The sequence below is a fragment of the Podarcis erhardii genome, assembly GCF_964252035.2.
Source record: "Podarcis erhardii genome assembly, chromosome: 2".
In the NCBI taxonomy this organism is placed as follows: Eukaryota; Metazoa; Chordata; class Lepidosauria; order Squamata; family Lacertidae; genus Podarcis; species Podarcis erhardii.
Genome location: NC_138498.1, coordinates 98,062,291 through 98,090,196, shown reverse-complemented (window position 1 = coordinate 98,090,196; position 27,906 = coordinate 98,062,291). Strand labels below are relative to the sequence as shown.

At 39.5% G+C, this 27,906-nt stretch overlaps 1 protein-coding gene across 20 annotated transcripts in view; it reads right to left on the bottom strand.

Moving 5' to 3' along the window:
- Positions 1-27,906, bottom strand: part of FOXP1 (forkhead box P1) — a 553,244-nt gene that overhangs the window by 22,484 nt on the left and 502,854 nt on the right. For 15 of the 20 annotated variants that reach the window (XM_081852742.1, XM_081852740.1, XM_081852745.1 and 12 more), the window contains 6 exons: positions 26,987-27,074; positions 19,416-19,499; positions 7,471-7,672; positions 7,285-7,364; positions 6,577-6,678; positions 983-1,152 (listed from right to left, as the gene is read on the bottom strand). In XM_081852742.1, the coding sequence (XP_081708868.1) occupies positions 983-1,152; positions 6,577-6,678; positions 7,285-7,364; positions 7,471-7,672; positions 19,416-19,499; positions 26,987-27,074 (726 nt within the window). Of the gene's footprint in view, positions 1-982; positions 1,153-1,535; positions 1,658-6,576; positions 6,679-7,284; positions 7,365-7,470; positions 7,673-19,415; positions 19,500-26,986; positions 27,075-27,906 lie in introns of all 20 variants that reach the window. The other 5 variants (XM_081852732.1, XM_081852733.1, XR_014154059.1 and 2 more) reach the window with 4 other exon arrangements.

Sequence of the window (27,906 nt, the reverse complement as noted above, 5' to 3'; positions counted from 1 at the left end):
CTCAACTCATGATTACCTTTTCACATTGAATTCAATTACAGAACTAACTCACAGCACAATCCTGGTGGATTGCAGGAGATTTCCAGCCTCAGCAGGGGATCGGACTGAATGACCTATGACTCATTAGTCACTAGTAAGTCAGGGTCCAACCTAAATGTGCCCAAGTATGTAATAAGAAAACATGCAAGGGTAAAATCCGTCAGATACTACTGATCGGATCCCTCCATTCTCTTGCTCAGTAAACTTTACTGAAATGAAAGAAAAACATAGCACCTGGTGGGTTGTACTTGGAATTTCTCTCTGGGAACACTAAAAACAATGCTCATCCTAAATCAGTAATTAAAAAAACCACCCCAAAACACTGTGCTGTATCATTACTTTCTTTGTTGAAATAATGGCTTACCCCTTTTATTTTTAAAGTGTCTTCATATAGAAATATGCAATTTAAAGCCTCCAGCTCTAATTTTTTAAACATTTATTGGGCACCTTTACAAATGCCACTGCAATGGCCTTTGAGCATTGTTTTTAAACATGTTTGAATGTTTCAATTTGTTCGTTGTAGCAATGCAAATTTTATTGAGAGAATACGGGGGACGGGGGGTGGTGGGTTAAGATCAACTAAAATTATCAATATGGAAACAGCCTAAAACCATCCTGCTAATTGGTTATACAGCATTACCCAGCATCAGCATGATAAAGAACACATCCTTATCCCTGCATTATAACAAAGTATCACCATAAACATGTCAGAAAGTGTTAGCATAGGCATTTGCAAAGAAGCAGTGCGATGCATGTACAACCATGACATTTAAGGGGGAGATTTCTTTTGCAGCAAAGGCAATGCCACTATTTTGTGAAATGCGAGTCTACATGAGATGGATAAATCATGCAAAGCAAAAGCAACAGAAAACAAAAATTTGGGAGGGGAGGAACTAGCACACCCACGCCCACACACACACACAAAGCAAGTAAAAGCTCTTACTGTGTAACAAGCTCGCCAAAGTTTTCATCAGGGCAGAATTTTCTAGGACGGCCTCGTTGAATATGACGGCCCCGTTTAAACTCTTCATCATCAACAGTCCAAAAGGACCCAAACTCATCCTCTACTCTGATAAAGCACTTATGCAGGGATAGGTTGGTGCGAATAGCACCCTGGGATAAGATCAGCAAACGAGATGAAGTGGAAACAAAGTGACATGGGATCGGGGAATAGAACAGACATCAAATACAGGGGAAAGGAAAAAGAAAATAAAATGCAATAAGCATAAGCAAATGGATTGTGAGGGTTAATATGCATTGCCACCTAAAAGCTACTAGCATGTGATGCAAAACAAACACCAAGCAAGCAAGGGCAAGGGGACTGGTGGGCATACAAACGATAGTGATGAAATGCTCTCTGTTGTTTCTCCTTGACTGAAACAAGGTGAAACTACCCTGGATTGATCTCTAAACACCATCTAGCAGCCAAAGCCTCTATGTTAAAACTGTAAGCATGATCCAAGCTAGGCTAAGAAGTTCAAACATGGTGGACATACCCACTGATCTTTTGTGGCCTTCGTTTTTGGAACTCTACTTCATCCACTGTCCATACTGCCCCTTTTACGTTTTCTACTCGCACAAAACACTTGTGAAGACTAAGATTATGACGCACTGCATTCTGCAGCAAGTATAAGAGAGAAAATATTGAAGAAGAAGAAAAAACTTTCCATGAGAAGAAGAGACTTAGCATTGTCCATGAACAGCAGCATTGCCAGCTGGCAAGTCCCCTTTCCCTCACCCGCCCTCCGCATTGGACTGCATCATATTTATATGTTTTTAAGATTTGCAAAAGAAATAACATAAAATCAGCTCCAGATCCCTTGATTAGCCATCAGGGTTGGGTTTCTTTTAAAGAACACGACCAACATTCAACCTGGGCAAGAATTAAAAAACAACAACACGCAAATTGTCATTTTACATGCTTTGTCACCCCAGGAGCTCGTATAGAACCAAGGCATAGTAGGCTAAAGAATTTATAAAACAAAAGGCAAACTTTTTTTTGGGGGGGGGGAGACACATCCTGCCATGAAAAAGGGAAGGAAGAGTGCGATTAAAAAACTGGGTAAAAACTGAGGGTCTGGTTTTGTAAAACTATGTTTTCATGACCTGCTAAAAGTTCAAGAAATGTTAGTCATGTGTAAAAATTCCATACATAGGTTGGGTCCAGATTAAGTTAGGTGAACTCAGTGGGACATGCTAATCATGTCTTCATTTGAGTCCCACTGATTTGAATGGGAACCGAGTGCAAGTAACTTAGTCCAGATCCAACCCACAGCAACACATTTCAGAAAGCAGAAATATATCAAGACATAGCTCTGGGGGTGAAAAAACCCTCTTAAAGTCTTTCACCACATACTCCAGTAGGGAAGCTGCCTTTCATTCCTGAATTCTGGCAAAGCATTTGGTAGATCCATGAAGAAACCTCTAACACCCAAACAAAAATTCACTGCTTGTAGTACATAAATAGCTATGTCCACTGAGTCATGTTTCTGAAGCCCTCACCAATTCCATAACTGTTTTCGGATTCACACTTCCAGCAACAGTACTTCAGTACTGCATAAAATATTCCATCTTTGAGCCACCCATACCACTGGAGTACAGTACAGTATTGCATCATATTGCATTACTGCAGAGGGACAAAGCCCGCTGTTCCCCTCAACCCCTAACACTACCTACCCTAGTCTCCAGGAAGGCAAGCAGCGTGCTCTTCCCCTGTACTATCCAAGCTACTTCATCTGTCCTAGTGCCTGCTATCACTTAAAGGCAACTGATAGCTGGTAGAAAGGGAGCAGACCGGAAATACACAGGTCAGTAACTAGCATCTACCAACTGTCAATGGGGAGGCTAGTTTACAGGCACAAAGCCAGAAAAACATATGGACAGGTGTATCAGTAAACAAAAGACTAAGCTCCATATTCATGAAATCCTGTATATGTAGTGAAAGGCATTCTAATCATGGCTGTCTAAAATCACTGTGCAAACCAAGGTTAGGCATAACACATTTATCATATTAATTAAACAGCGGAGGGAGGTCTGTGTTACAACGGGGGAGGGGATTCCAAGAATCCTTTGATACTGCAGTTTCTCAGCGTAACTAATTTCCTTGCCCTTGTAGCATATCCATTTCCCCAGAAGCGGCTAAACAGACAGTCCAATGTATTTGAACAAATCCAGAGCTATATATGCGTTTTTGGCAGAAAGAAAGTTAATAAATCGCCGAAGACTCCTATAACCACATAACGTGGAAGCTGTTGAGGATCTACAATGTGAGTTCGTTACTTCTGTTGCTCTACAAGCCAAGGCTGGGTGAAAAGCCAAGCCTTTAAGCCGGGTGAGATCCATCACACCGTCCCACAATTTCCACTCCATAATTTCACTATATGAACAACTTTGGCTCTGATTATTTCCTTTCTGAAAATGTGTTTAAGGAATGGCAGAATGGTAATTGGAATCCTGCACATGAGTGGAGCCTGGATATCTAAACACATAGGGATCAAACCAGTCAGTCCCTTACTTATGCTTGATTCTATGTGCACACAGTTCTCTCATGAGCATAGCTCTCCACCTGGAGGAAGATTGGTAAACAGGAGTTGTAGGTGTCAACAGCACCACACACAGAGCAGCGCATGCTGGGATTGGGGGGGGGGCTGTAGGGAGAATGTGGCAGGCAACTGGAGCAGCACCATGAAGCCTTAATTATAAGGAATACATTTTTGAGTTGGGAAAATGAAGTGAATAGGATTAAATATGTATTATTATTCCTGTACAGTCTTCTTAATCCCTTCTCGCAATGCTATTGTTGACCAGGAGTGGAAGACTTCTACCTCTGTAGGAAGCAGTTGTCTATGACAATTGCTCCCCATGTGTAGAGACAACACAGTCACTGTGTCTGACATGGCCTTAAGAAAAAAATTAACTAACAGGAGATGACTTTGTGATTTTGTGATACTCACTGTCAGAATGAGAAAGGGAAAAAAATGCTCTGTACATTAAAACCACAACCACACACCATACAAAAACAATGCTAATTACCCTTGAATAAAGTATTTGTTGCTTTTTATCTGAATAAGCTCTTATTTATAAAAAAACATTTACCTGGCACAGCAGTGTGTGTATACACACACACACACACAGTGGTACCTCAGGTTACAAACACCTCAGATTACAAACATTTTGGGTTACATACTCCGCTAACCCAGAAGTAGTACCTCGGGTTAAGAACTTTACCTCAGGATGAAAACAGAAATCACGCAGTGGTGGCAGAGGGAGGCCCCATTAGCTAAAGTGGTACCTCAGGTTAAGAACGGTTTCAGGTTAAGAACGGACCTCCAGAACGAATTAAGTTTGTAACCCGAGGTACCACTGTATTTGCTTTGGGGTAACATTTCACTGGCTAGCAATCTGTTTGCTATCAGTTTGGAATAGATTCACCCTAAATGAGTGAAGCTGGACTTGATCTGATCCGAGCCCAAGTTAAGTTTGTTTAAAGATTGGTTGCAATTTAAGTTTGTTTAAAGATTGGTTGCAATTTAAGTTAAGGGTCTGTTCTGTTACCAATGATACCATGCCAAATTCTCAAATAATATGTTCAGCTTTGAAGGGTGATAGCATTAGGATCCAAGGAAGATAGAGTTCCCATGGATCTTTGGGAGCCTGCATCACAATCCAAGGCAACTATACCTCCCATGGATCCCTGTGCCTAGTAGACACAAAGACAACACAGCAAGGCCTCTGCAGTGTAAGTCAGTATGGAAAACGGAAGGGGGGGGATCAGGTGTCAGGCTCTAAGCCTAACTTCAAAGGGAACATTTTAATAGACTCTGCGGCTTTCAAAATTGGGGGAGTTCATTTCTGAATCCTCCAATTCTAAAGTTTAGAGCCATCTTGTCTGATTCAGTAAAGTGATTGGTTAAAAAAAATGGTTTAAAAGACTCTAAAGGCTTTTCCCATTCCCCTTTTTTTTACTTGAGAATCTGATGCCAATACCTGAATCTTAATGACCACAGTAAATGTTGGCCCTTCTTTCGAGAGAGAAATGCAAAATGAGTAACAAGAGTTAATGAACATTGATCAGACCTGTAAAAAGTGTGGGACTGTAGCTGATGTGAGGTAGAGAAAGCTAAGCGATGATGAATTGCCCAAGGCCACTCAGTGAGCTTCCGCGGTGGTGTATTTTAAATGTATTCTTTTAGATAGTAACAGGTTATTTTTATATTTTATGTCACTGGGAAATCTCCAATGAAAAGGTGATAGAAGTACTGCAAATAAGACAAAAACAAATATTGCTGAGAGGGGATTTGATTCTGAATTTTCCAAACCTAAGCTCAATATGGTAACTCCATGTACCACACAAGCTTTCAAGTGTTGTCTAAGTTACTTATCTGACTCATCAGGTAGAAACCTCACTGGCTATGAAGTCTACAGATGTGGCCAATTACATTTGTTGCAGGGTGATAACCAATGCTGGTTGGAGCAGATCCAATGAAATGGGTTGACTTAGGTAATGTTCTCCGTTAATTTGAATGGTTCTGCACTGAGTATGACTTAACACTGAATATCACCCACAGAGTTTTGCTTTCAGAACAGAATCACCAAATTGTTATTTTTTAAAAATTCTATTGCCACCTGCCCCCCCTTCACTTCACAGTTCAAAAGTGGCTTGGGGCTTCAGGATTAAAGCTTTTTAAAGGTGGCACCAGTGATGTTTCCCCCTTTCTTTTCTTTAAAAAAGCTGCTGTGCCAAATCCCCAAACCACTTTTTGAAATGAGGGGAAGATAAAGAGCAGTTTATGGTTGGGGGCTTTTTAGAAAGAAACTCTGCAAAAAATAAAAAATTAAAAAAATCAGATGCCATGTGTGCCACTTTGTACTGTAGCCATTTTAAAATAAAGGGAGTATTCTAAGAGAATTTAAACACACAGTGAAATTAACTAAACAGAGCCAAACTATTGAAATTTAAAGCACCAGGGGTATTTTTGTTAAATTGCTAGATTTAATATTTTTATTGGCTTGCGTCTTTACTGCTGTGCCCAATTAACCTGTATTGTGTTTCATAATACACTAGTGAATGTTTTGAGAAGTTGGCATGTTAATTTAAGGCAGGTGTATCAGCTGGCTGAAAAGCCAGTTTTCTATGAATCCTTGGAAAAAGAGTTTGCGGCTTCCAGTTAAAAGAATGTGTACATAAAACCACCATCTGATAAAGCTTCTTCTTCACCCTTTCCCCTATATCTCAGCAGCTGAAATGTTTTCAGTGCTAGGAGCAACTACATAGGCAGACCGATAGTTTAATCACAGAAGGTGGAGACAAAAAACAGCAATGGGCATCTAAATTAGCAGCAAATTTCAAAGACAATAGAATATTTCTGCCAACCAGCAAGTTGTTTGTGGAAGATAACGAGGCACCCTGTGTGTGTCAAAACAACTGATCTAGATTTCAAAGTCCACACTCCGTTACAAACAGTTATGTCTGCAGCACTATCTGTTCTGTACATGTCAAATACTAAAGCAAGAGGTACGCATGGCAATAAGGTATACCTTCCACGTTGCTGCATTGCGTCTGAAGTAGGCGAACATTCGCGTGAACCAATTGTAGATTTCATTTAGTGTTAGCTGCTTTTCTGGAGATTCAAGAATGGCCTGTAAAGCAATTAAAACTCAATAATGATCTAAGACAAAATGAGCAGAAAACACACTTGCATATTTGTTTGAATAAATAAAACAAAACGTGACTCTTGAGCACAAAATTGAAAAGAAGGTTTCACGCTACAATCTAAGATTAATGGTTGTATTTAGTAGCTCAATGGCAAAATTCAAAATGGAATTATCTAATTGTTTTAAGTTTTATTTCTGTTTCCTTACAGAAATATTAATTTATTAGTCATTCATAAAGCAGAATCAAAGAGAAATGCAAAACATTTCACTAGCTGATTAAAGCTTAGTAATTATTTTGAGCTCAGATTAATTCTAGGGATCAGAGATTACTGTAGCTTGTGATAATTGACTTGCCATCTTTAAACAGGCTCATTTTCACTGTTGTGTGAAATGAATTTCCTAATAATCACATCGTATAGTAATACTTAATCAAAAGCAATTATGGTATATGTATTGCAGTTGTGAGAGAAAGAAAAAACCTTATAGCAAAGGCTTCAGCATGCCAACGGGCTTCTCATCTGCTCTGTCTATAGCATCACATATATGTACAACCCTGGATCCCAGCAGGCTGTTCCGTTTGTTCTCACTTACCTGCCTAATTAAGGATGCATATGTAAAGGGTGGCCTGACTTCTGCATTCTTGTAGAATTCTTGGTTCTGCGCAAGATCTGCTAAATAAAGTACAGGAGTTCCCTGTATTACCATGGCCCACAATTCACACGAGCAACACATAAATGAGAAGAATGTGAGAATCTCCCTGCACATCCATCAAGTTACCTGAAGAGATGGGCACGTTGTATTTGTCAGAGTACCGCCTTCGGATGGGTCCGACATTGTGCATGCTGGTAGTAGTGATGACAGAAGGTCCCTGGGTAACAGGAGTGATGGGTGCTGTTGGGGTGGTGGGGGTATGAGGTAAGCTCTGCGGAGAAGCCTCTGATGCAGTCTTTGAAAGTGTGACGCTAGATACAAGGTTCAGCTGTGGAAAAAGCAAAAGGAGATGTCATTAAAAATATTTATCACAATTTGCTCTTCTTGATGCATAGGAGTGGAGTTGTAGTTAAGAGTGTGAACTGAAGACTAGGAAGTCTCTGGTTATAAACAACGTTTGAGCCATGACCTTAGGGCAAGCTACCATCTTTCAACTCAGCACCAGGTTCCCTTCCATTGTAAGGTAATAAGATGCTTTAAACACATTAAAGCAAAGGTAGACAATGTGGCGGCCTCCATATGTTGTTGGACTATAACACCCATCATCCCTGACCATTCTGGCTGGGCCGATGGGAGTTGTAGTCAAAAACATCTGGAGGGTATTAAATAAAATGACAAGTATTTTTAAATTAAGTTTAACAATTATTTTTTTAAAAAACACACTACTTATACTACTGAATGCCCCCAAACCAAGTATTTACTATGACTAGTATCCAAAGATGTGCCAAATCTCTATTTTCATTAGTACAAGGGTTTATGCTTGCACAACCAAACTTTTCCTCCCCTCACACACCCCTTTCTCTGTTCTGGGTTGTCCCCCCCCCCAATTCTCCACAGCAGATTTCAGGAAAGCTAGTGGCAGAGCTTCATGCTCCAGCACCAGGGGGCGGGGGGGGGGGTCTGGCGCACAACCCGCAGGGGTGTGGCATGCGTCCTGGGGGCGTGGTGGTCCTGTGGGGGTGTGGCGCCCAGCGCGGTTGGGGGAACAGCTGTGATGGCACCCCACTGGGATCGCGCTGCAACAACGGCACGAGATACCACCCTATGGTTTTAAGTTAAGAAAGAGGAGCCATTATCTCCTTCACATTTGGGTCCAGTGAACATTTTTGTATAGATATGATATGAGGAAAATATCAGAGTTTTGTCTCAAAATTATCATCATTACAGACTTGAAGCAGTTTTTGATACGAATCCATCTTCCCATTATATCTGATAATAAAAAACAGTGAGAGAAGATGGAAGAAAAGCACAATAAGGGGGCGTGTTTTTTTTATCCTCAGCAACTAAGCTCTTGGAATGATTTGCATTGAAAATTCTGCATCGATGTAAAAGGTTTAAATTATTATCTTTACATCATGGTCCCAATCCAATTCCGCAGATTCTGTCATTTTTAACAACAACTAAACAAACAAACAAAAATCAGAAACGCATTCACACATTTTTTATATCACTCCTGGTTTGGTCCCAAATAATACCATTAAGCCTTCACTCCTATACTCATTAACTGCAGCAAATTCTATTGAACTCAATGGGGCTTCCTTCTGAACAGCCATGTATAGGATTATACCCTAGCATCTTACCTATTAGTCATTTAAAGTATTGCAAGGTTAAAGAATATATATTTGGTTAATAAAAAAACAGACCACTTTAAGAATCAAGGCCCTTTTTCTAAGAGATTATACAAAGGGCCCCATGAGGACATCAGAAAATTTATATTTCACGTGTATTACATGGGTTACTTAATTAATCAGATAAATAATCAGTTATCTACAAGCAATATTCATATTTTTTTAAAAGAAATGGTACTATATAACTAGATAATCAACATGGCCAACAATTGGCTGCAAGAAGTGCATAGTTGAAGAGTGCTGATGTTATTTCCCATTAACACAGATCTCATTATACACAGAGGTCTCAAAAAGTATTTAAGACAAATGAAGGCTCATAGGAATTTGGTGACAGAGACACAAGATGACCCTTAAAACACAGTAACTAAATGGAAATCTTGATGTTTAGATGCAAACAGTACAGAATGTGTACTTATGGCCTACTTTTGAGCTCCCCGCTGGGTTAAACAATGTGGGAGGGCCATTCTAACTCAATTGTCAATATAAACTACTGTCAGAATTCAAGTTGTATCAGGCTACTCTGGAAAATGTCTCAAAGAAGGGAAAATGAGGTATGTGCACCAATCTCAGAGCTTGGGATACGAGGGGTGAAGCAAAGGGTAGTAGGTGTGCCCCACTCTGCAACATTTCTCCATTTACAGAACCTTATTTTTATTTATGTATTCAAAACGTTTTTATAACACCCTTCATTAAAAATCCCAGGGTGGTTTTCCACACCCAAATCCCAATACAATAAAAACAGTTCATCTAAATCCAATAAATTCAGGAAAAACAGCAACTATCACAGTAGCCAGACAAATCTCAATGCCTTGGTATCAATGGGCAGCCAAATTACACACTACATTTGCATTTCTTCTTCCATACTTAAGACGCAGAATGTTATTTTTCATAACCAAAAGTAGTCGGGAGTGGGGCAGAGATGGTTTGGTGTTTTGCTCTTTCCTCCTGAAAATCGCTATCAAGCTGCAATTTGCCCCCAAAGAGCTGTTTGCCATAAGCAGCAGCTGGAGGGCACATGTGTTACTCCTGGTAGGAAAACCATGTGGGAAGAAAGGGTGACACTCCTGCACCAGAGTCCCCCATCCAGATCACCTACCGCATGCAACTGTGAAAACACACCAGGAATGTTTGGTTTGTGCCAGTCCTTTCCACTTATACAACAAGGGGAACAAGCTACACCCAGGAAAACTGAGGAGGGAGCACATGTCTCATGGAAACTTGGCATGCAAAATGTTGAGGGGAAAGAGGCAGCAACAATATTTTTCTGCACACAGCAGCATTTGGTTATGAACCGAACTTTGCGGAAACGAGAGCTGGCTGGTTGGATTCGTGATTCCATCCCACAGTCTGCTAACATGTCTAAGAAGAAAGATGGGAGGTTTTGCTTTCAAATAGCGCAATGACATGAAATGACGGTTGCAGATTCAGAAATTACCTCGGATAGTGTTCTTTCTTGAAAACACCAGGCAAATGCTAACTTATGCACCTGACTGGCTATCTTAAGTTACTTTATTTGGGATTGCATAAATTCTGTTATGCCCCTCTGACATCTACCCATCACACACACACACACACACGGAGAAAGCACAGTAACAACTATAGTACAATTGAGAAGTCTTGCTAAGAAATCAAATCTACCCTATTTTATCTCCATTGTTAAAGTAGGTGTTTTTAAACATCACAAGCAGATTTGAATCAATTTCCAGTGCTCTTCCATTGCATAAGCTCAGTAGATTGGCTCTCCTGCTGTAAGGAGCACGGATACTGTTTCATCATTACTGTTCAAACCACTCAATTTCAAACAAGTTCAATTCTGTTTTTACTGTTTAAAAGCTTAAACATTTAATCTGTTTCTACTAGGAAGCTGGGGAGGGGGAAGCCCAAAGGTCAATGTTCTCCAGTTAAATAATCTGAATTGAGTTAAATTTCTTTAGGCTTTTCAGGGTAGGTAGTACAACTAGAAATAAACAGAGAAAGTGAGGAAGAGTAAAGGGAGGGGATGCCTCCTTTAACAGGCTTGACAAATGACACTGCGATTCACACCCACTGCTGGGCTGCCACTAATAAGCTACAGAGGAAGCAGCCAATCTCAGCTAATTACCAGATAAAATTGTATTGTAAGGACTCTAATTAGGAGATGCTTATGGAGGTGATCTAATGATTAAACGCCGCATTCGAATGACCCCACCATCAATGTGCAATGGTGCAAGATGTCACTGGAATATTTTGTAGAAACAGTAATTTTATTTCAAGGGGGGGGAGGCAGTAATATTTGTAATAATGGCTACGAGGTAAACTAATTAAAAGACAGTTCCTAGAGGAAGGCTGTGGCTTTGAGCAGCTGTGGCCGTTCCAAAACAAAGTGCCAAATTTCGACAGAGGAACTGCAGTCAAGTGGAAAATTTCTGCCTGACCTCTGCTCTTGCTATTAATTTGCAGGAAAACTAATGACACATATACATATTCCCACAAAATTGTTCTAATTGCTAATTTGCCAAAGGAGCCCAGTTTCCAAATTAAACATGACTGCAATCTGAGAGGGAAGAAGAAGAAGAAGAAGAGGGGGGAGGTGGTGGAAGGTAGGAATCTAGCCTGGCATTGTGTTTCACCTCCGACAATGGTTGGGAGACAGAACCAACAAGTTAATGAAACGATGACCTCGTCACTTCCTATAGAAGTTTTGCTTGTCAGACTTCTGCTCAGTGATGATAGCATCTCACATTTTGCAAGAGGCCAACCTTGGTCAGCCACTGTGCCAAAAATGTAAAGGGGTAGCAGCAGAGAGAATTTACACCGAGTACACTTGAGAATGCACTGCTTCCATTGCCTCAAAATTCAGTTATTAATTGTGAACTGGAGCAGAACTACTCTATGAATTGTGTTGGTTTTTGTTGGGATCTAAAATATTAATCTTCATTACAAACTATTAAATCTTAATATCATCATCAATTAACAATGAAAAAAGCCCCATCTAGACTCTGGCTTTGCAGCAGCCAAAGATGATTATGCAGGGCAAAGATCAGGAAGGGTTTGTACTGGGAAGGTCTCCTTTCCTGATGGAAATGCCACGCCATTTCTCAATGTTTGCATTTTCTATTTAAAAACATGCTGCTCTGGTTTCAAAAGTTGCTCACAGAGGCATTTGACCGACACAAAGCTTCCACTCTGGTAGAATTTATTTTGAGTGAGACAAATCTGAACCCAAGCTTTATTATTGTGGAGAATGGTCCTCAACTTGGACGTGTTAGCGCAATCTTACATTGTCCAGGCATTTATGGCAACTAGCTACTTGTTTTTGTCCAGCAACAAGCAGACTGAGCATTACTGGTTTCCATCTTGTAAGCGTTGTCAGTAAGTGACACTGTGTGTGGTTCAGAAATGGTTGGGAGTTTGTACCTGAACATAGACAATAACTATGAATTAATAACTATTTCTGTTCTCTCCTGCTGAGAAATAGCTGGCTCTGTATTCTGCCTAAGGATGGATCCAACACTAGGGTTGCCATACATCTGGAATTTTCTGGACATAACCAGGATTTGGCCATTGGAAATGGTGTCTGGATGAAAATCACTAGAATGACCAGGAAAATCCGGACATGTGGCAACCCATGTCGGAAGTGTAAAAATAGCTCAAAAACTTCTTTTTTAAAGATCTTGCAAAAAAAAAAAAAAAAACAAAACTCAGCAACTTTGGCAAAAAGAAAAGAAAGCTCAACTACAACTTTGCCAATAAAAAGCTCAACTTTTGTGTCTGGATTTTCACTTTTTGAAATACAGCAACCCTATTCTACACAATTCAAAAATATGTTTAATTACCACAACCAACCAAAGTCAATGTAGGAATATGCACCAGTTTCTGGAATATCTTCTGACAATTCTAATGCAACTCTGACTACTAAACGGCTTTAAAATAATAGGTGGGTGAACTGTCCTAAAATCAGATGACCAAGATCTTCTTATCGCAAAGGATTATCAAAGAAAATAACACCAGAGCCAATTTCTCACTGCACTTTTAAGTCTGCAACAATTTAACCTGAAGTAGGCATTAACCCCCTCCCCTCACTCAGAAAGGCTCTAATTTTTTTCTGAAAGCTGCCTTGTGTTCCCATCAGGGAAAAAGGAGGGACAGAAATAAATATATAATAATAATAACCTGAATTTTCTCCTGCTTGTTTTAAAAAGAATAATGTTCTTAAATGGAATAAAAAATAAGTCTCACCCAACCGTACCTCACCATTGCTGCATAAATCATTAACAGTATTTTTTACACATGTACGTTTGTACGCATGCAAACACACACAAAAGAATAATAGCTAAAATGGCTTCCATTAGGTCTAAGGTAATGCATGCAAACAGTGACAAAAAAGCAGCAAACACACCAAAAGGACTAGCAGATTTCAAGCGGGGGGGGGGGGGGGAATCATACAAGCTATGCTAAGCCCATCTGTGGTGCTTTAGGGCAGCGATTTCTCCACTGTTGATTCTACCATTCTGATCATGGCTAAAACAGTTGCTGTAATTGGACTTCAGAGATGGACACCAATTGCTAAGCCACAGAAAGTGGATGTGTGTTGGGACTGTTAGATTTAGTGTGCTTTAACACTTCATCCACGAAAATTATATATATATATATATATATATATATATATATATATATATATATATATTCTGCACGCAACACAGGATTTGGCAGGCAGCAATCACTTAGCAGGTGTTGTTATTGGCAGGGATACTAAGGAAACCCAAGTTGAGGAGTGGGACTTAATGAAAAACAGTATATAAAAACAGCTTTTGTGTGTTGCATTTGCAAATCTCTTTTTATTGCTACATATCATTATTTTTCAAACTATAAAATACAGCTACAGCAGCTAAAATGCTCAGTCATTACCTCACAGTTAAAAGGCTATTTTTTAATGCTTTGTTTTTACAGTTGCTAAAAACAGGATTTCAAAACAATCCTAATTGCTGTGGTTAGGGTAAAGGAAAATACATAAAAAATAGCCAACAGTTATGTCAGCTCTATAAAGACGGATGTACTGCCAGGTATGCAAAAAACACTTTTGAGCCAACGAAAGAAGAATGTATTCCTTCTCTCTTTCCCGAGGCGCAATTTGTAGCTATGAAAGTGCCATCGAAAAGCACATTGTGCCTTGGTTTCCCTCTGTCATCTGAACCTCATGCATGAATGAAAATAATAGAACAACTATTGCATTAAGCATATCAGTGCATTAGAATATCAATGCTTCCAAGTTCTGTCATAAACAAAAACGTCAGAGAGATTAAGAGAATACTGGATAAAATATTCAGTTAAATTTTATTTCAGACACTAAATTAAAAATAGTGATGTGAACTGCTGTAATATTTCTTTGACATTACAGGTCAACAGTAGGATGTAACAGAAAGCACAGCCACCTTTTGATGTGTGCCTTGAGCACAGGGACAGGTATTCTCCAGCCACTTCTACTCTTGGAATGCCTCACACAACAGGAGTGACTAGAAAAGCAGTTATCTTAAGATGGGCTTCCCTAAATCATGGAATAGACTGTTTGAGCTTACCCCTCTAAAGCAAAGCAAAGATTGACAGTTCATCTGAGGACACGCTCCTTCACTCCCAAGTCTCAGAAGAACCAGCAGACTAACAGAAAACAGAGGTATGCAAGACTACGAGGGTCTTGGAGTGCCTTAAGGTTCACCGAACTCCCGCCTAGTCAATCAACACAACAAAAAGTGGGAAAGAATACAGTTTTCACCTCCTGACCCAGTCAGGTTATGAACACAAGGTGGGCTGTGTAGAAGAGATCAGGAAGAAGGCTTCTCTCACCATGGTCCTAAAGACATGAAAAGAGCTATCATTTCACACCATCCACTGACTGTGAATTCCACAAGCAAATGGGGGTTTCAGAGATAAGTTTTGGAAAATACACTTGACTGCCTGCTACAATTTTCACCCAGTTCAGGGTAGGTTTGGCTTTGCTTTCCTCCTCCACAGGCATACCTATATAGTTTGGTCCTCACGGTTATACCTGCTAACTTGCTCACTCGCCTAACCAATATTTTTCTTAACGAGAGTGCCTTCTTTTTGCATCCTGGCAAGCACCTTGTGTGTACACCCCACCCACACCCACCACGTTTGAAAGCTGTTCATAAAGGGATTTCTTTCAATATGCACTTACTGGAATTATGCTCACTTCCGCAGGACCTTAAGCATGTGGCTGATATATGATAGCTAAGGAACGTGCAAGCACTTCCAACACGCTGCAAAGAGATTGCTTATTTTAAGGAGATAATCTCATACATGCTTCTCCTTGTGATTATATCTGACAAGTTGCTGCTCTCTGTGGTTGGATGGACTCCTGATTCATTGTGTAGCACTGGGAAATGATCAAAGAGTTCAGCAAAATATGGTGCTAATTTATGTACCTAGTCAAGACCAAAGCACTTGACTAACGAGAAACACCTATGGCAACCAAATAATAGACAGCTAAAGCTCATATTGTGCAGCCAGATCCTCAATTTTTAGCTGATGGTGAATTTTTAATGCAAGCATTACAAGCCCCACTCAGCCGCAATTTTACATCCGTGTTTTATTAGTAAGTTTGCATCAGTTCTTACTTTCGCCTTTAAAAATAGGCAAAGATATTAAAGCTAACATACACCTTGCATCAGTCATAGGGAGAAAGGAAAAATTAATTACTGGGTGTAGAGAATACTTCGCATTACAGTATTGGTCATCAGATCTCTCCCAGTCAAAGTTCTATCCTGCTGAGTTAAAAGGAGTGAGGTCTAGCCTAGACTCTGTGATGCCTTTGCTATTTCCCCCCTCACAGGGAAAGCACAATATGCAAAACACTATATTCCTACATTTTATAATTAATTTTTGAATGCTTCACCTATACATATTTTAATAATTTCTGATTTATCTGATGGTATCTATAATAAAATTTTCTATATTTCAATAAATGAAAAGAAGGCCGTTTCAATCCAACAACAGAGTGTCACACAATATAGGCCTGTCAGGCACCAATTTTTACTTCTAACATGTAAGTTAAAGGATAAGGAATTTATAATGCTGCCTGTGAACGAAACCACTTTTCATACACAAATGTGATCTTTTTTCCCCCCAAAGGGTAATACAACAGTACATTTACATAAACTAATCCAAACAATCTATGTATTTGACAATGGCAAACCTCACACAGACTGCCTATTGTTGGTTTACATCTTGGAGTTCTTTATGTTGGCTTGTAACACTGCTCTAGCTGTCAAAGGTTTGACTTGGACTCTAAATAAATGGTTATACAAGTGCTGTGCAGCGATATTGGACTTCTTTGGAAAAGAAAACCTGCTGTGTATGAATTCAAAAGCTATTAATTTTTCAGTCAAAAATATTCATGCCTATTTCTTTTAATAGAGAAACACTGTGCTGAGCAACTGAGAGATAATGTTGACTAGTGGTACAGAATTTTCAATAGAGCAGTTAAAAATAAATTTAGTAGGAGGTCCCCATCAAAGCTATAATTTTCCAGAATGTAAAACATTTTTAATACTAATCAAGAAAGTGCATCCTCCCTCCCACATTGCCTAGATCAGTTTTTTCCTTTTCCTACTGCTTTTTCCTGTTTATTAGCTGTGTTGCAGTACTTATCATGGCATGCCCAACTGGTACAGCTGGAGCTCATGGTCAAAAGTTCCCAGATTTTCAGCAGCCGGATACTGGTCAGATCACTACGCATTAACTTCCTATAGATTATAACCCCTATTGCATGGGTGATGCTTCTCCACATGTCCACTATAAGAAGCCTTGAAGAACCTTTCCACAAAGTCATACAGCATCACCAGCAAAGCTTTAGCAGTGCAATTATAAAGCTGGTATTTAGTGTGGGCCAGGGGTATGTGCTCAGTTGGGCAGAGGTAACCTACATGTTGCTTGAATTCATTTCTAGAGTGCTACCACCTTGTAGAGAAGAGGGGTGGGTGTTTGATTATGGGTCCAAGAGAAGAAAGCAGCTGCAGATATTAAGAAACAAGGTTCCTTACCAAAGAGAGATGGAGCTCTCCAACTAAGCTTCTCCAAGCAATTCTCTTTTTATCATATGCATATTGTTTAGTGTTTGTTTGTTTTTAGAATAGGGGATTACAGGAAAGCTGCACGTAAGGAGAAAGCATATCTTAACTGTGCATTATACTTAGAGTACCATTATGCTCTTTGCATCACTCTATAAGAATCTACTCTGCAGAAAATCCTTTAATAAGATGGATCAAGAGAGTGAAAGGGATCAGGGATTCTAATGAAATGTTTGATCTTATGTTAAAAAAGTAGTTCATCGGTCAGAATTGGAGTTCACATTCAAAAATTTCGATAAGCAAACATCTTAAATGCAAGATACTTTAATTTTACTCCTTTAATTAAAATACCTTAAAATTCCTAATTGCTTCATGTGATAAACCAAGGCAGTGATTTGCCTGATGATTTTAAGATCTGTAAGATTTAAAGGTACACTGCGTTTATTTGATTTTATTCTGAGTTATGCAAATATTAATTGATTATTGATGATCTATAGTCAACTTTAATCAATATGCAGATTGTAAACAATATGCAGTGATACAGCACAATAGTCAAGTATTGGTTTACTTGTTGTATTTTTTTACTTTTTTGACCAGTCTAAATAAAACGAACACATGACTAACTAAATACAAGTCAAAGACTATTAGCCCACAAATATGGTAGCGTGCCTATGAGCAGTTGGTGGACCGAAATTAATGTCTGAAACAGAACATATTATTGAAACAGAGAACATAAAGCACCCTGCACCTCTGTTTTCCTAGAAAGGAATGTGTATTTTCCAGGTTCCCTGGAGAATAAATTGCTCTAGAACAGTGATAGGTGGTGGGGGGGGAACCAATGAGGGGAATAGTAGGCATTTTCATATTCAAAACCTCTCATGTCATCCCTTACATCCCTTAATCTTTTTTTTTTTTTCCACCAACAAATACACTTCACATAGACTTAGCATACTTCAGTAGGACCTGTTTAGGAACTACTGTGCTGTTCACCATTATCTCATATTCTCCACTTTTTTCCTGTGCAACTTTTTAGAGTTATTCTAGGCTATGCTTTTAGGCGATGAATTATCTCTCTATAGGGAAGAGACACACCTAAAAAAGAGATGGGTAATGTTGCTGGAGGAGACTCTTGAGAGCCCCATGGACTGCAAGAAGATCAAACCTATCCATTCTTAAGGAAATCAGCCCTGAGTGCTCACTGGAAGGACAGATCTTGAAGCTGAGGCTCCAATACTTTGGCCACCTCATGAGAAGAGAAGACTCCCTGGAAAAGACCCTGATGTTGGGAAAGATGGAGGGCACAAGGAGAAGGGGACGACAGAGGACATGATGGTTGGACAGTGTTCTCGAAGCTACCAGCATGAGTTTGACCAAACTGTGGGAGGCAGTGGAAGACAGGAGTGCCTGGCGTGCTCTGGTCCATGGGGTCACGAAGAGTCGGATACAACTAAACAACAAGTGTTGCTTTCTGCTCATAATCTTGCAAACTGTTCAGGATTTCCTTCTTGAACAGAGTATGACACACTCCTTCGAGCATTCCTTATGACGTGAATCCAAAACTGATTTATTATCTAGAATATGATAGGTGCTATATAAATATTAGATGATTCTGATCATCTTCATCACTTTGTGTTTGTTCATAACCTACTTAAATATCTGGCTATAAAGTGGGGATGGAATTCCATAAGATGGCTGACCAAGTGGTACATGCTATCTGCATCCCTCATAGTATTTATTTCGCCCTGGTAGAGCTCTTCATTTATTTTATACATGTAAATTAGGAGAACAGCCTCTGAGCTAGTTTAAAATGTATGCTTCAGTCCTAAACAGACTTACTGGGAGCTCTCATTGTGCTTAGTGGGCCTTATTTCTGAGTAGACAGTCATTCCTAAAATAGTTAAAGCATAACTTTAAAGTCTACTCTTTAAAGTCCAGCTGAGTGCGCAGGTAAATGAGTAGACTTGTTGGCTTACTTTTTGCAAAATCAAATCAAATACACATAAAACACTTAGGGCTGAATTCAGCGTGGCACTGAGTAGAACGTTTTGTTAGTGCAAGGATTTCTTCTTGCACAGCAGAGCATTGTTCCCCCTCTCCTCCTCCCCTGCCCCCCTCCTAATCTGCTTGGGGATTTCCCCCTAACCCGTATCACAAGTTCTGAGGACAGCACAGGATGTGCACAGGGGAGGGCGCAAAAAAGGAGAAGAATGTGCATGTCTTCACTTGGATGGGTATTTTAAATTAGCCCGCATGTCTTTTATGCTCTTAGGTAGGAAAAGAGGCTGTTGTGAAGCTTTATTCTGTCAGTGCAGATACTTACAGGCTGAGGTGTAGCTTTTGGTTCAGTTGACTTTACATGTAGGTGTGTCATCATAGCTTGCAGGCGCTCTTTGTCTTTCGAAAGCTAAACAGGAAAGAAAAATGGCATAAGTTATTTTTGTGAACAGAATCCAGAACAAACAAACAAAAACTTATTAATTTCTCAGAAATGTTATATGGTGCGCGCTCTCTCTCTCTCTCTCTCTCTCTCTCTCTCTCTCTCTGTGTGTGTGTGTGTGTGTTTGTAACAAAACTCTAGGTGCTGGGTATCAGCTTTTTGCAAAGCAAAATGCATTAGCTCTCAACTGAAGCAGCTCTAGACCTGCTGGCACCAGTGCGTTCATTGCAGCCGTGACAGCTAAAAGACATTAATGAATCATATTTGCTCACCAACCCTGTCCCAATTCATGGGCAAGAGGCAAAGCACAAAGGAAAATGCGGTGAGTAAAAGAAGTGTGTGCTCTTTTGGTTAAACTTTTAAAATAAACTTAGAAGATTCCCTACCCTGTGGAACTATTCCGCACTGCTCCAATGGTTTTGCCCCCTACCTAGCATCTTCAATGAGAATGAAACAAATGCTGCTAATTCTCAACTCTTGGGGGGGAAATCGAAGGTGCACCAAACTTTTGTTCTTGCATAGAACAGGAACTGGAGATAGCTTTAATTGTGGAAGAGGGGGAAAAGAGAAAGTAAGGCTTCTCCTTTTCTTAATCGCATTTGCCTCAGGCCACCAAGATGCATTCTGGGTGCAGCTCATAAAAAAAAAAAGTTTTGAAACTCAAAAGACAATTGAGATGGTTCTTTTGCTGGAGCATGGACCTCAAAGCACAAAATACACATCTGTATGGTTAGGGCCTTTGAGCAAAGCATTATGCAACAATAAAGGCTGCTGGATTACCTGTATTCCAAGCTTTCTACTCAGGTTTTAAAATATTTAGACAGGTGTATTTATTCATTTTAAAATTATGTATTACATTTCAAGAGATTTCAAAGCTATTTGCATTTTTAAAGCAAAATCAAACATATGCAGTATAGCTAAAACACATAGAGCTAAAACAAATAAATTAGTAACCAGTGCAGTCCCATACATGCCTTACTCAGAAGTAAGTCACAATGTTTTCAATAGGGATTCCTCTCAGGAAAGGGGGTATAGGATTATGCAGAATAAATTTCAGGAGCCATGGAAATGAACAAGACAGATAATCAGATATTTAGAGCAAGGGCAGGACTCTGTAAGTGAAACATTTGAAAGACTTCTGGTTTCAAGACAAAAACATAAAACAAAGAATGAACGGATTCTTTGGGCTGCTTTTCTGCGGGTCAAAAAGCAATACTAATATAAACCCTTAACTCCATTAGCAACTCCTGTCTATTCAGTTAGATCATCCAGAAGAAGTCGCAAGGGCTTGTTAAGCCATGGGAGTGAGTAAGCTGTCATCAGCATGGCACCATAAAGGGCTCCTAAGGTCTGGAAGTTGTGGCTGCTAATGGTATTTTGTGGAGGGGAGGCTGCACTTCTAACTTGTGACTAAATGGTAAACCAGAGGGCCACTTTCAGGGCTATCTGTGTTATGAATTATGTCTTTGAGAAATTTTCTCCGCTGTGTGCATTGTTTTCTGTATACTGCATACTGTGCACACGCCTATTCCATAATGATTACACACTGCTAGTAAGCAGTTCCGCAGTGGTTCTCTCAAAAGTGCAAACAACCACAATGGAAGAGACACATTTTTCTTATATTATAGCAAACAGGGTTTCTTGTTTGACACACTTTCATTTACTGTTTAAGGATCAATTCCATGAAGAAAGAGAAAATCATGTATTATGTGTGGAAAAGCCCTCAACCTTATGCACACAGCATAACCCCCTTAGTGCTAGGCTACAGATTGGGCTAAGGTGTCCCTCCACCCAGCCGCGTGGGCCAATTTACAAGTGTTACCCCAACGGTGCAGAGCTCCCTGTTCTACCCACTGAATGTGCAGACAGGTGGAAACACCTGGATCCCAATCTTGCCTCACTGTTTTCACTTGATGTCTCCGTGCCTGATCTGAGCCAGCTCCAGGCTGCTCCTGCCTTCTGCCATGAGTGATGGAGTTGTGAATGCAGACCTCTTTAGGAACACAGGGACCTGTCATTGTAACACTTTGCATTTGATGATCACTACTTGTATGCAGGGCTGGATTTAGGTTTGATGAGGCCCTAAGCTCCTGAAGGTCATGGGGTCCTTTATATGTCCAGTTGTCCTTTGTCAACAAATTGTCGCTGTTTTTTGTGTTGAATATATGCTATATGGTAATTTATGGACCTAATAGGTACCTAAAGCCATTTGCACGTAACAGTCCATGCAGAATGTAGGCACCCTATATATAGCAATGAGCAAAGCAGTGATATTTTAGGGAAAGGCTAGCAGGTGAGGCCCATTACTTACATCATAGGAGCCCACACAACACAAAACACTGTCGCTGTATGTAGGTTTTATTTTATTTGGTTTTTTATCTTATATTTTGGAAATGTACAAGCAGGTTTTTTTCCTTTAATTTTTTGGGGGCCCCCAAGAGAGTGGGGCCATAATCTATAGCTTGTTTAGCTTATACGTAAATCTGGCACTGCTTGTATGTGCTGCAATGATCACTAGGAGCCTCCCAAGAATCGAAACAAACATCAGTAAGTTTCAAAACAGGCATAGTTTATTATGAAGATGGCCTAGTACACTAACTTGTTCCAGCACAATCCCTGGTTCACCTGTGATAACAAGCCTCATTGAAATAGAAACTAAACTCTGCCGAAGCCCTGCTTCCTGGCTGTGTAGTAGCAGGAAAATTGGGCATGAGTGTCAAAGGCTCTTAGAACTGAACCACAGTTTAGCATTATGTGCGATTGAAGCCACTAAGTCAGACTATTGGTCTATCTTGTTAAGCATTATTGACACTGTTCAGCAGCCCTCCAGTGTTCGAAAGAAGGGCCTTTCATCCCTGCCTTGAGATGCCTAGAGCACAGGTCTTGCATACAGGTGATTTAACCCCTGGCATTTCCAGTTAAGAGCATCAGGTAGCAGGTGATAGGAAATATTTCTGCTACATACTCTGAAGTGCTACTGCCAGTCTGAACAGACTACAGCACCTGAGATTTTAAAAAGTCTGACTTGGTATAAGCTCGTTTCCTATGTATATATGGAGGAAGGTTGTTCTTTGCAGTGTCACCATCAGAAATTTTAATGAAGCAGTGACTTGCATGCATTTGATGACATGGAGTCTAGTCCATGAAAGCTTGTGCCTACTAAAACGTGCTTGTTTTTAAGATCCTACAAAATGTTACATTGTTTTTGCTGCACAGACTGACACAGCTCTTCTCTAGGAATTGGGAACTCTGCTATCTTTCAAGAGCTCCAATCTAGCAGAGCTAACAGAGAAAAGGCAAAATATAGCACAAGGGGTTTTAAATCCATATTTTTGTGAGAATAATACCCAAGGACGAATAATAAACTACAGTTTAAATACTTCTTTCACTTGGAGATGGAAGCGCTGCAGAGGACATAATAGGTAAAACTCCAAGTGTGCAAGTTGGGGGTCTCAGGTGTTCATGGCCGGGAAGTACAATATTATTACATGACATTTATTTTCTACTTGCATTTCTTGGAGAGTTCACAGGAGTCAATCAATGCTCCTTTTGCTCTACCTGTTTTGCAGACAATGCAAGCAGACATAATCCCAGGAGTCAAAGGGCTAACTTGAGATCAGTTAAGTCAAATCTACTACAGACTATGGTCAGCCCTTGCTATGAATTAATAGAGGGATGGGAAAGCTCCAGACATTGCTCACCTCAAATTCCCATCAGCCTCAACTGGCATGGCAAATGGCCAAGGATAATGGGTGTTGCAGTCCAACAACATCTGGAAGGCTACAAGTTCTCCATTCCTGAACTAATGGGACATATAGTCATACCTTGGAAGTCGAACGGCTTAGTTCTTGAACGTTTTGGCTCCTGAAAGCCACAATCCCAGAAGTGACTGTTCTGGTTTGCAAACTATTTTTGGAAGCCGAACATCTGATGGGGCTTCCAATTGGCTGCAGGAGCTTCCTGTAACCAATCAGAAGCCGTGCTTTGTTTTCCGAACGTTTTGGAAGTCGAACGGACTTCCGGGACGGATTCTGTTCGACTTCCGATGTACGACTGTATATCTGTTCACAGAGGTTTCTAATGATGGAAATGTTCTGGCTAATCATTTATCTGTACTCACAATTTTATTCACTTTAATCAGTTAATTAATTTTGACTTTACATGTATTTTGGGATCACTCCTCACGTTAAGATTTTTAAGCCGTGGGAAAGCATTCACACTCAGGCCTGAAACTGTAACGTGTGACGGCTAACCCAAAAGTATAGGAGCATTTTCCACAAGCAGGAACCTGTCAGAAGCACATTATCTCCCAATGTGAGGTTTTGCATAGAAGTCTTTGGAAAACACTGAAATAGAATTTTCCAGATAATTGAACAGCTGGATACCAGTGGTTGCCACACCAATATTTCAAATGTGCAACCCCAAAAGAAGCCCCCTAGTCCTGTCAACTGCTTAAAGAATATTTAGTTGATTAATCACAATTGATTGATTGATTGATTGATTGATGATTGATTGATCGAACAATACACCACTTGACTGTAAAATACCCCTCAAAGAATAAAGTTAGTAGATTAATGTAAAGGCTAGCAATGGAGGCAGGCAACGATGACATAAGGTCCTGCCCCAGCTGGATTGTCCTCTCCTCACCCACCCTGTGGGAAGGAAGGTGAGACGTGTGAAGGCAACGATAAAATCAAGGCCTGCTATAGATGGGTGGCTTTCTTCTCCCATCCCCTCCCCCACTCCAAAAGGGAAGCTATACACTTTATATCCTTTATTTGTTTTGGTATTTCAAAACTGTGAACTGCCTTGGAGGAACGGCAGCCTATAAGTGCAATTACAATTGAGAAAAAAAGAAATGCACTTACATTTAAATTAAATCAAACATTTAAATTATGTAACTAGGGATTCGAACCGCCGACCGTCTGATCGGCAAGTCCTAGGCTCTGTGGTTTAACCCACAGCGCCACCCGCGTCCCTATTTTGAACATTATTTTAGAGTAAAAAAACATAGTCTTCTACACGGAAAAGTACGGTAACTGTGCATGCAGGAATCCCAGATTTGTGTGGAGGCAGCCAACCTGGAATGTGGGACAGGTTATGGTGTCATACTAACTCCACCAGCACTTTACACAAATAGTATATTAAAAATGCATTGCAAAAAAAGGGCACTAAAACTATGAATTTTTACAAGGGACTTCTTCTTTCTTTTTTTTTTTAAAGCAAACTAACATAGAAATTTGGTGAACTGAAGGAAATTGACAGATTGGTCCATCCAGTCCATCCATTGCTATTACCTTTTTCATTATGTCCCTACACTGTTTTGATGTCAGAAGTGGAGGTCTTCCAGGACTTAAGAGCAAGAGCCAAAGACCACTAACAAGCTTTGCTATCAATTCCCTGCCAAAGTATTTGTTTTTCTCACAGGGTGAGGAGGGGAAGAAATGGATGAGGAACCAGATCTTTTCACCTGACTGCAGGCGGTATCTCACTGTGGAATTCAGGCTTTTGATGCTCAATACTATTTCACACACACACAAAAATTGTTTTCACATTTTCCCGACAATACACATTTTTTGTTAGCACATTTTGAAGCAAAACTGTGTTTAGTTTCATATACTTATTTGCAGGAAGTGCAGATTACAGAGAATCACATCAAAATGTGAACCAAGATGAATTTCCCCACACTGTCCCTAGTAAATATCACTACTCCAGACTTTATAGGGAGATCTCTGTATTATATTGGCATCTAATGGGGATAAGTAAGAGATTAATAGGATAGGAACTGGTCCAGTGTGTCATCTAAGTCCTCAGTAGCTATTGTCTCCTGAAGATGAAACCCAGGCAAAGAGCAGGAAAAAGGAGTGGGCCATAAGCTCACCAATTCCCTCCCTTGTCTGGACAGCAGGAAGGAATCAACAACTGGACCAGAAATCCTACATTTGTTCATATCTAGATATAGTGAGACGTCTGACTGAGCCTGAGGCCTGCTCCTAAGAACTCCCTGTTTACTATCCTGGGAATAAATGACCTACAAGGCTGCTAATTTAGGGAACCATCTACCTAAGGCAGGCCTGATATTTTGAGTGCTTTCAATTGTGAAGCCCTTTCTTGCTAAACTTCCAGCTATTCTATTACTGAAATACCTATATCTACACACACACACACAAACATACACACATACATGTAAAAAAAAAAACACGACAGGAAATTCACCTTTCTCAAGTTGTAATATACAGGTAATATTTTCCTGATAGATAACCTCCTCTGAGCTTACCAGCTTAAATTCCATTTTTTTTGCAGCCAGCAAGGAAAACCTGTTCCTAACTATGTAACATTTTTCATAAAATACATCTTGCTGAAGTTTATCATTCCTGCTGTGTTTGATTTTCTAAAAGAAGTTGTATTAAAATATTGTTAATACTAATAAGAGGGCGTCATGACCGTGGTTTTGCAGAAAGTAAAATTTAGGAGGATATCTGGACAAAAGAATTCTAATTTGTGAGATAAGAAGATAAAAGAGAATTTTTAAAAATACAAGTCATGGTTATCTGGGAAAAGTAACAACAAAAAGTTTTAAGTGTGTTTTTGCTGATTTTTCTCTATAACTATTTGAAGCTGTAAATGACTAACTCAGTAAAATTCCAAATGTAATTATCTTCTGCACTTAGCCCACGGCTTTCCATATATCTCTACATTACCATCTTGCATACAAAATAGGATGGATTTTTTTTTTTTTTTAATGGTAACTATAGAATGTACAACATTGTTTTTAATTTGTCTTCTTTGGCTAACCTTTTGCCTACTCTCTTGCACACAAAGAAAGTCAATCCACAAAAAGCAATAAGGCATAGACAGGCAAGGGCTTGGAAGGATTTTTAAATACACTTAAAAAGCAGTGATAACCATACTGTAGTTGCTCATCTTTATACACTATAAATTCATTCCCTTAATAAATCCTTAATAAATTATGTTAAAACAAATCTTTTTTTCCAATAGTAGAGGAATTCATATATTTCAAAGTTGTGAAATATGTGTGTGTGTGTGTGTGTGTGTCTGTGTGTGATGAAATGTAAAGAAATGAATGTTTAGCTTGATGAGTAAGACAATCTCCATTCCAATCTTGGACAAGTCTGGAAACCAGTACAAGCCATTTCCATGTTTTCACCAATTCTACACACTGGAATAAAATGTATACACCCCCAAAAAAAGTTTCAGTGTAGAATAAATTGAAGGATAAATTAAATTTTGTACTGATAATTTTGAGTAATGTAGTGCATTTAAACTTCCATTTTCTTTTCAGTTTTATATATGAATAGAGATCCAAGATGGCAATCTTTTCAAAAATTTTAAATGATGGAAGCTCTTCTTTAAATTACAGTTGGGCAAAGCAAAACTCATTTCATCGGACTCAATTAATACTGGGAAATATTAATATAAAATATGATCTTTACCTGCAGCTCTAACTGTTGTACAACCTGCATTTGCACTCTACATTGGGCTGTACTTCTATCATCCAGCGCATGCTCACTGTTGAGATGTCTGTAACAACATAAAAAAAATCATTAAGTGAAATGGATAAACAAAAAGGGAAGTAAATATGTAAGTACCAGAATGAGTAAAGCAGCCCAAATACTACACCCAGAAAATTGGATTATTGTTTTTTTGAATAATACCCTTGTCCTGGTTCAAATAGTGCTTGTTAATATGGGTCTTTGTATTTTCAATAAATGAATGTTTCACATTAGTGACAAAACTCTGCAGAAGAGATTCCCCCGCCCCACTGTTAAGAAATACAAATATGACTAAGGAAACAAGCTAAACATATTTTTACATCTATGTAGAAAAATGATGCTGGATAAATTGGTGCATGTGACAGATCATCACAATAGACTAAAACATTCACACGGCAGAAAATAAAATAGCACAAAACTGGAGGAGAAAAAAAGAGAATTAAATGGAGGAGAAGCACAGAAAAGTATGTGCTTATGAGAAAATTGGTAGAATACCTGTTTTGAATATCTTCCTTCATAAGAGATAGTTTTCTAATTCAGCCAGTAAATAGTGTTTCATGTCTCAAATACTGTACTGGCACATGGTTTTTTGGCATTATTAGAATCTTGCACATGCCAAAATATCACATATGCAGGTTTGGCATTTATTTTGAACACCCATTTTAAGTAGCTCAAAAAACAAAACTGTAGAAGGCACACAACATTACATACAACTTCCAACGCTTTGAACTCTCCCTCCCGCCAAAAGTATCTGGGTGGCCATAGCCAGTTCTCTTAAGTGTTCTCCTTGAGCAAAAATGATTGAAGTGAATGACACTAGAGCACCCTGAAGAATACACACTACTTTCTATTATCTGAAA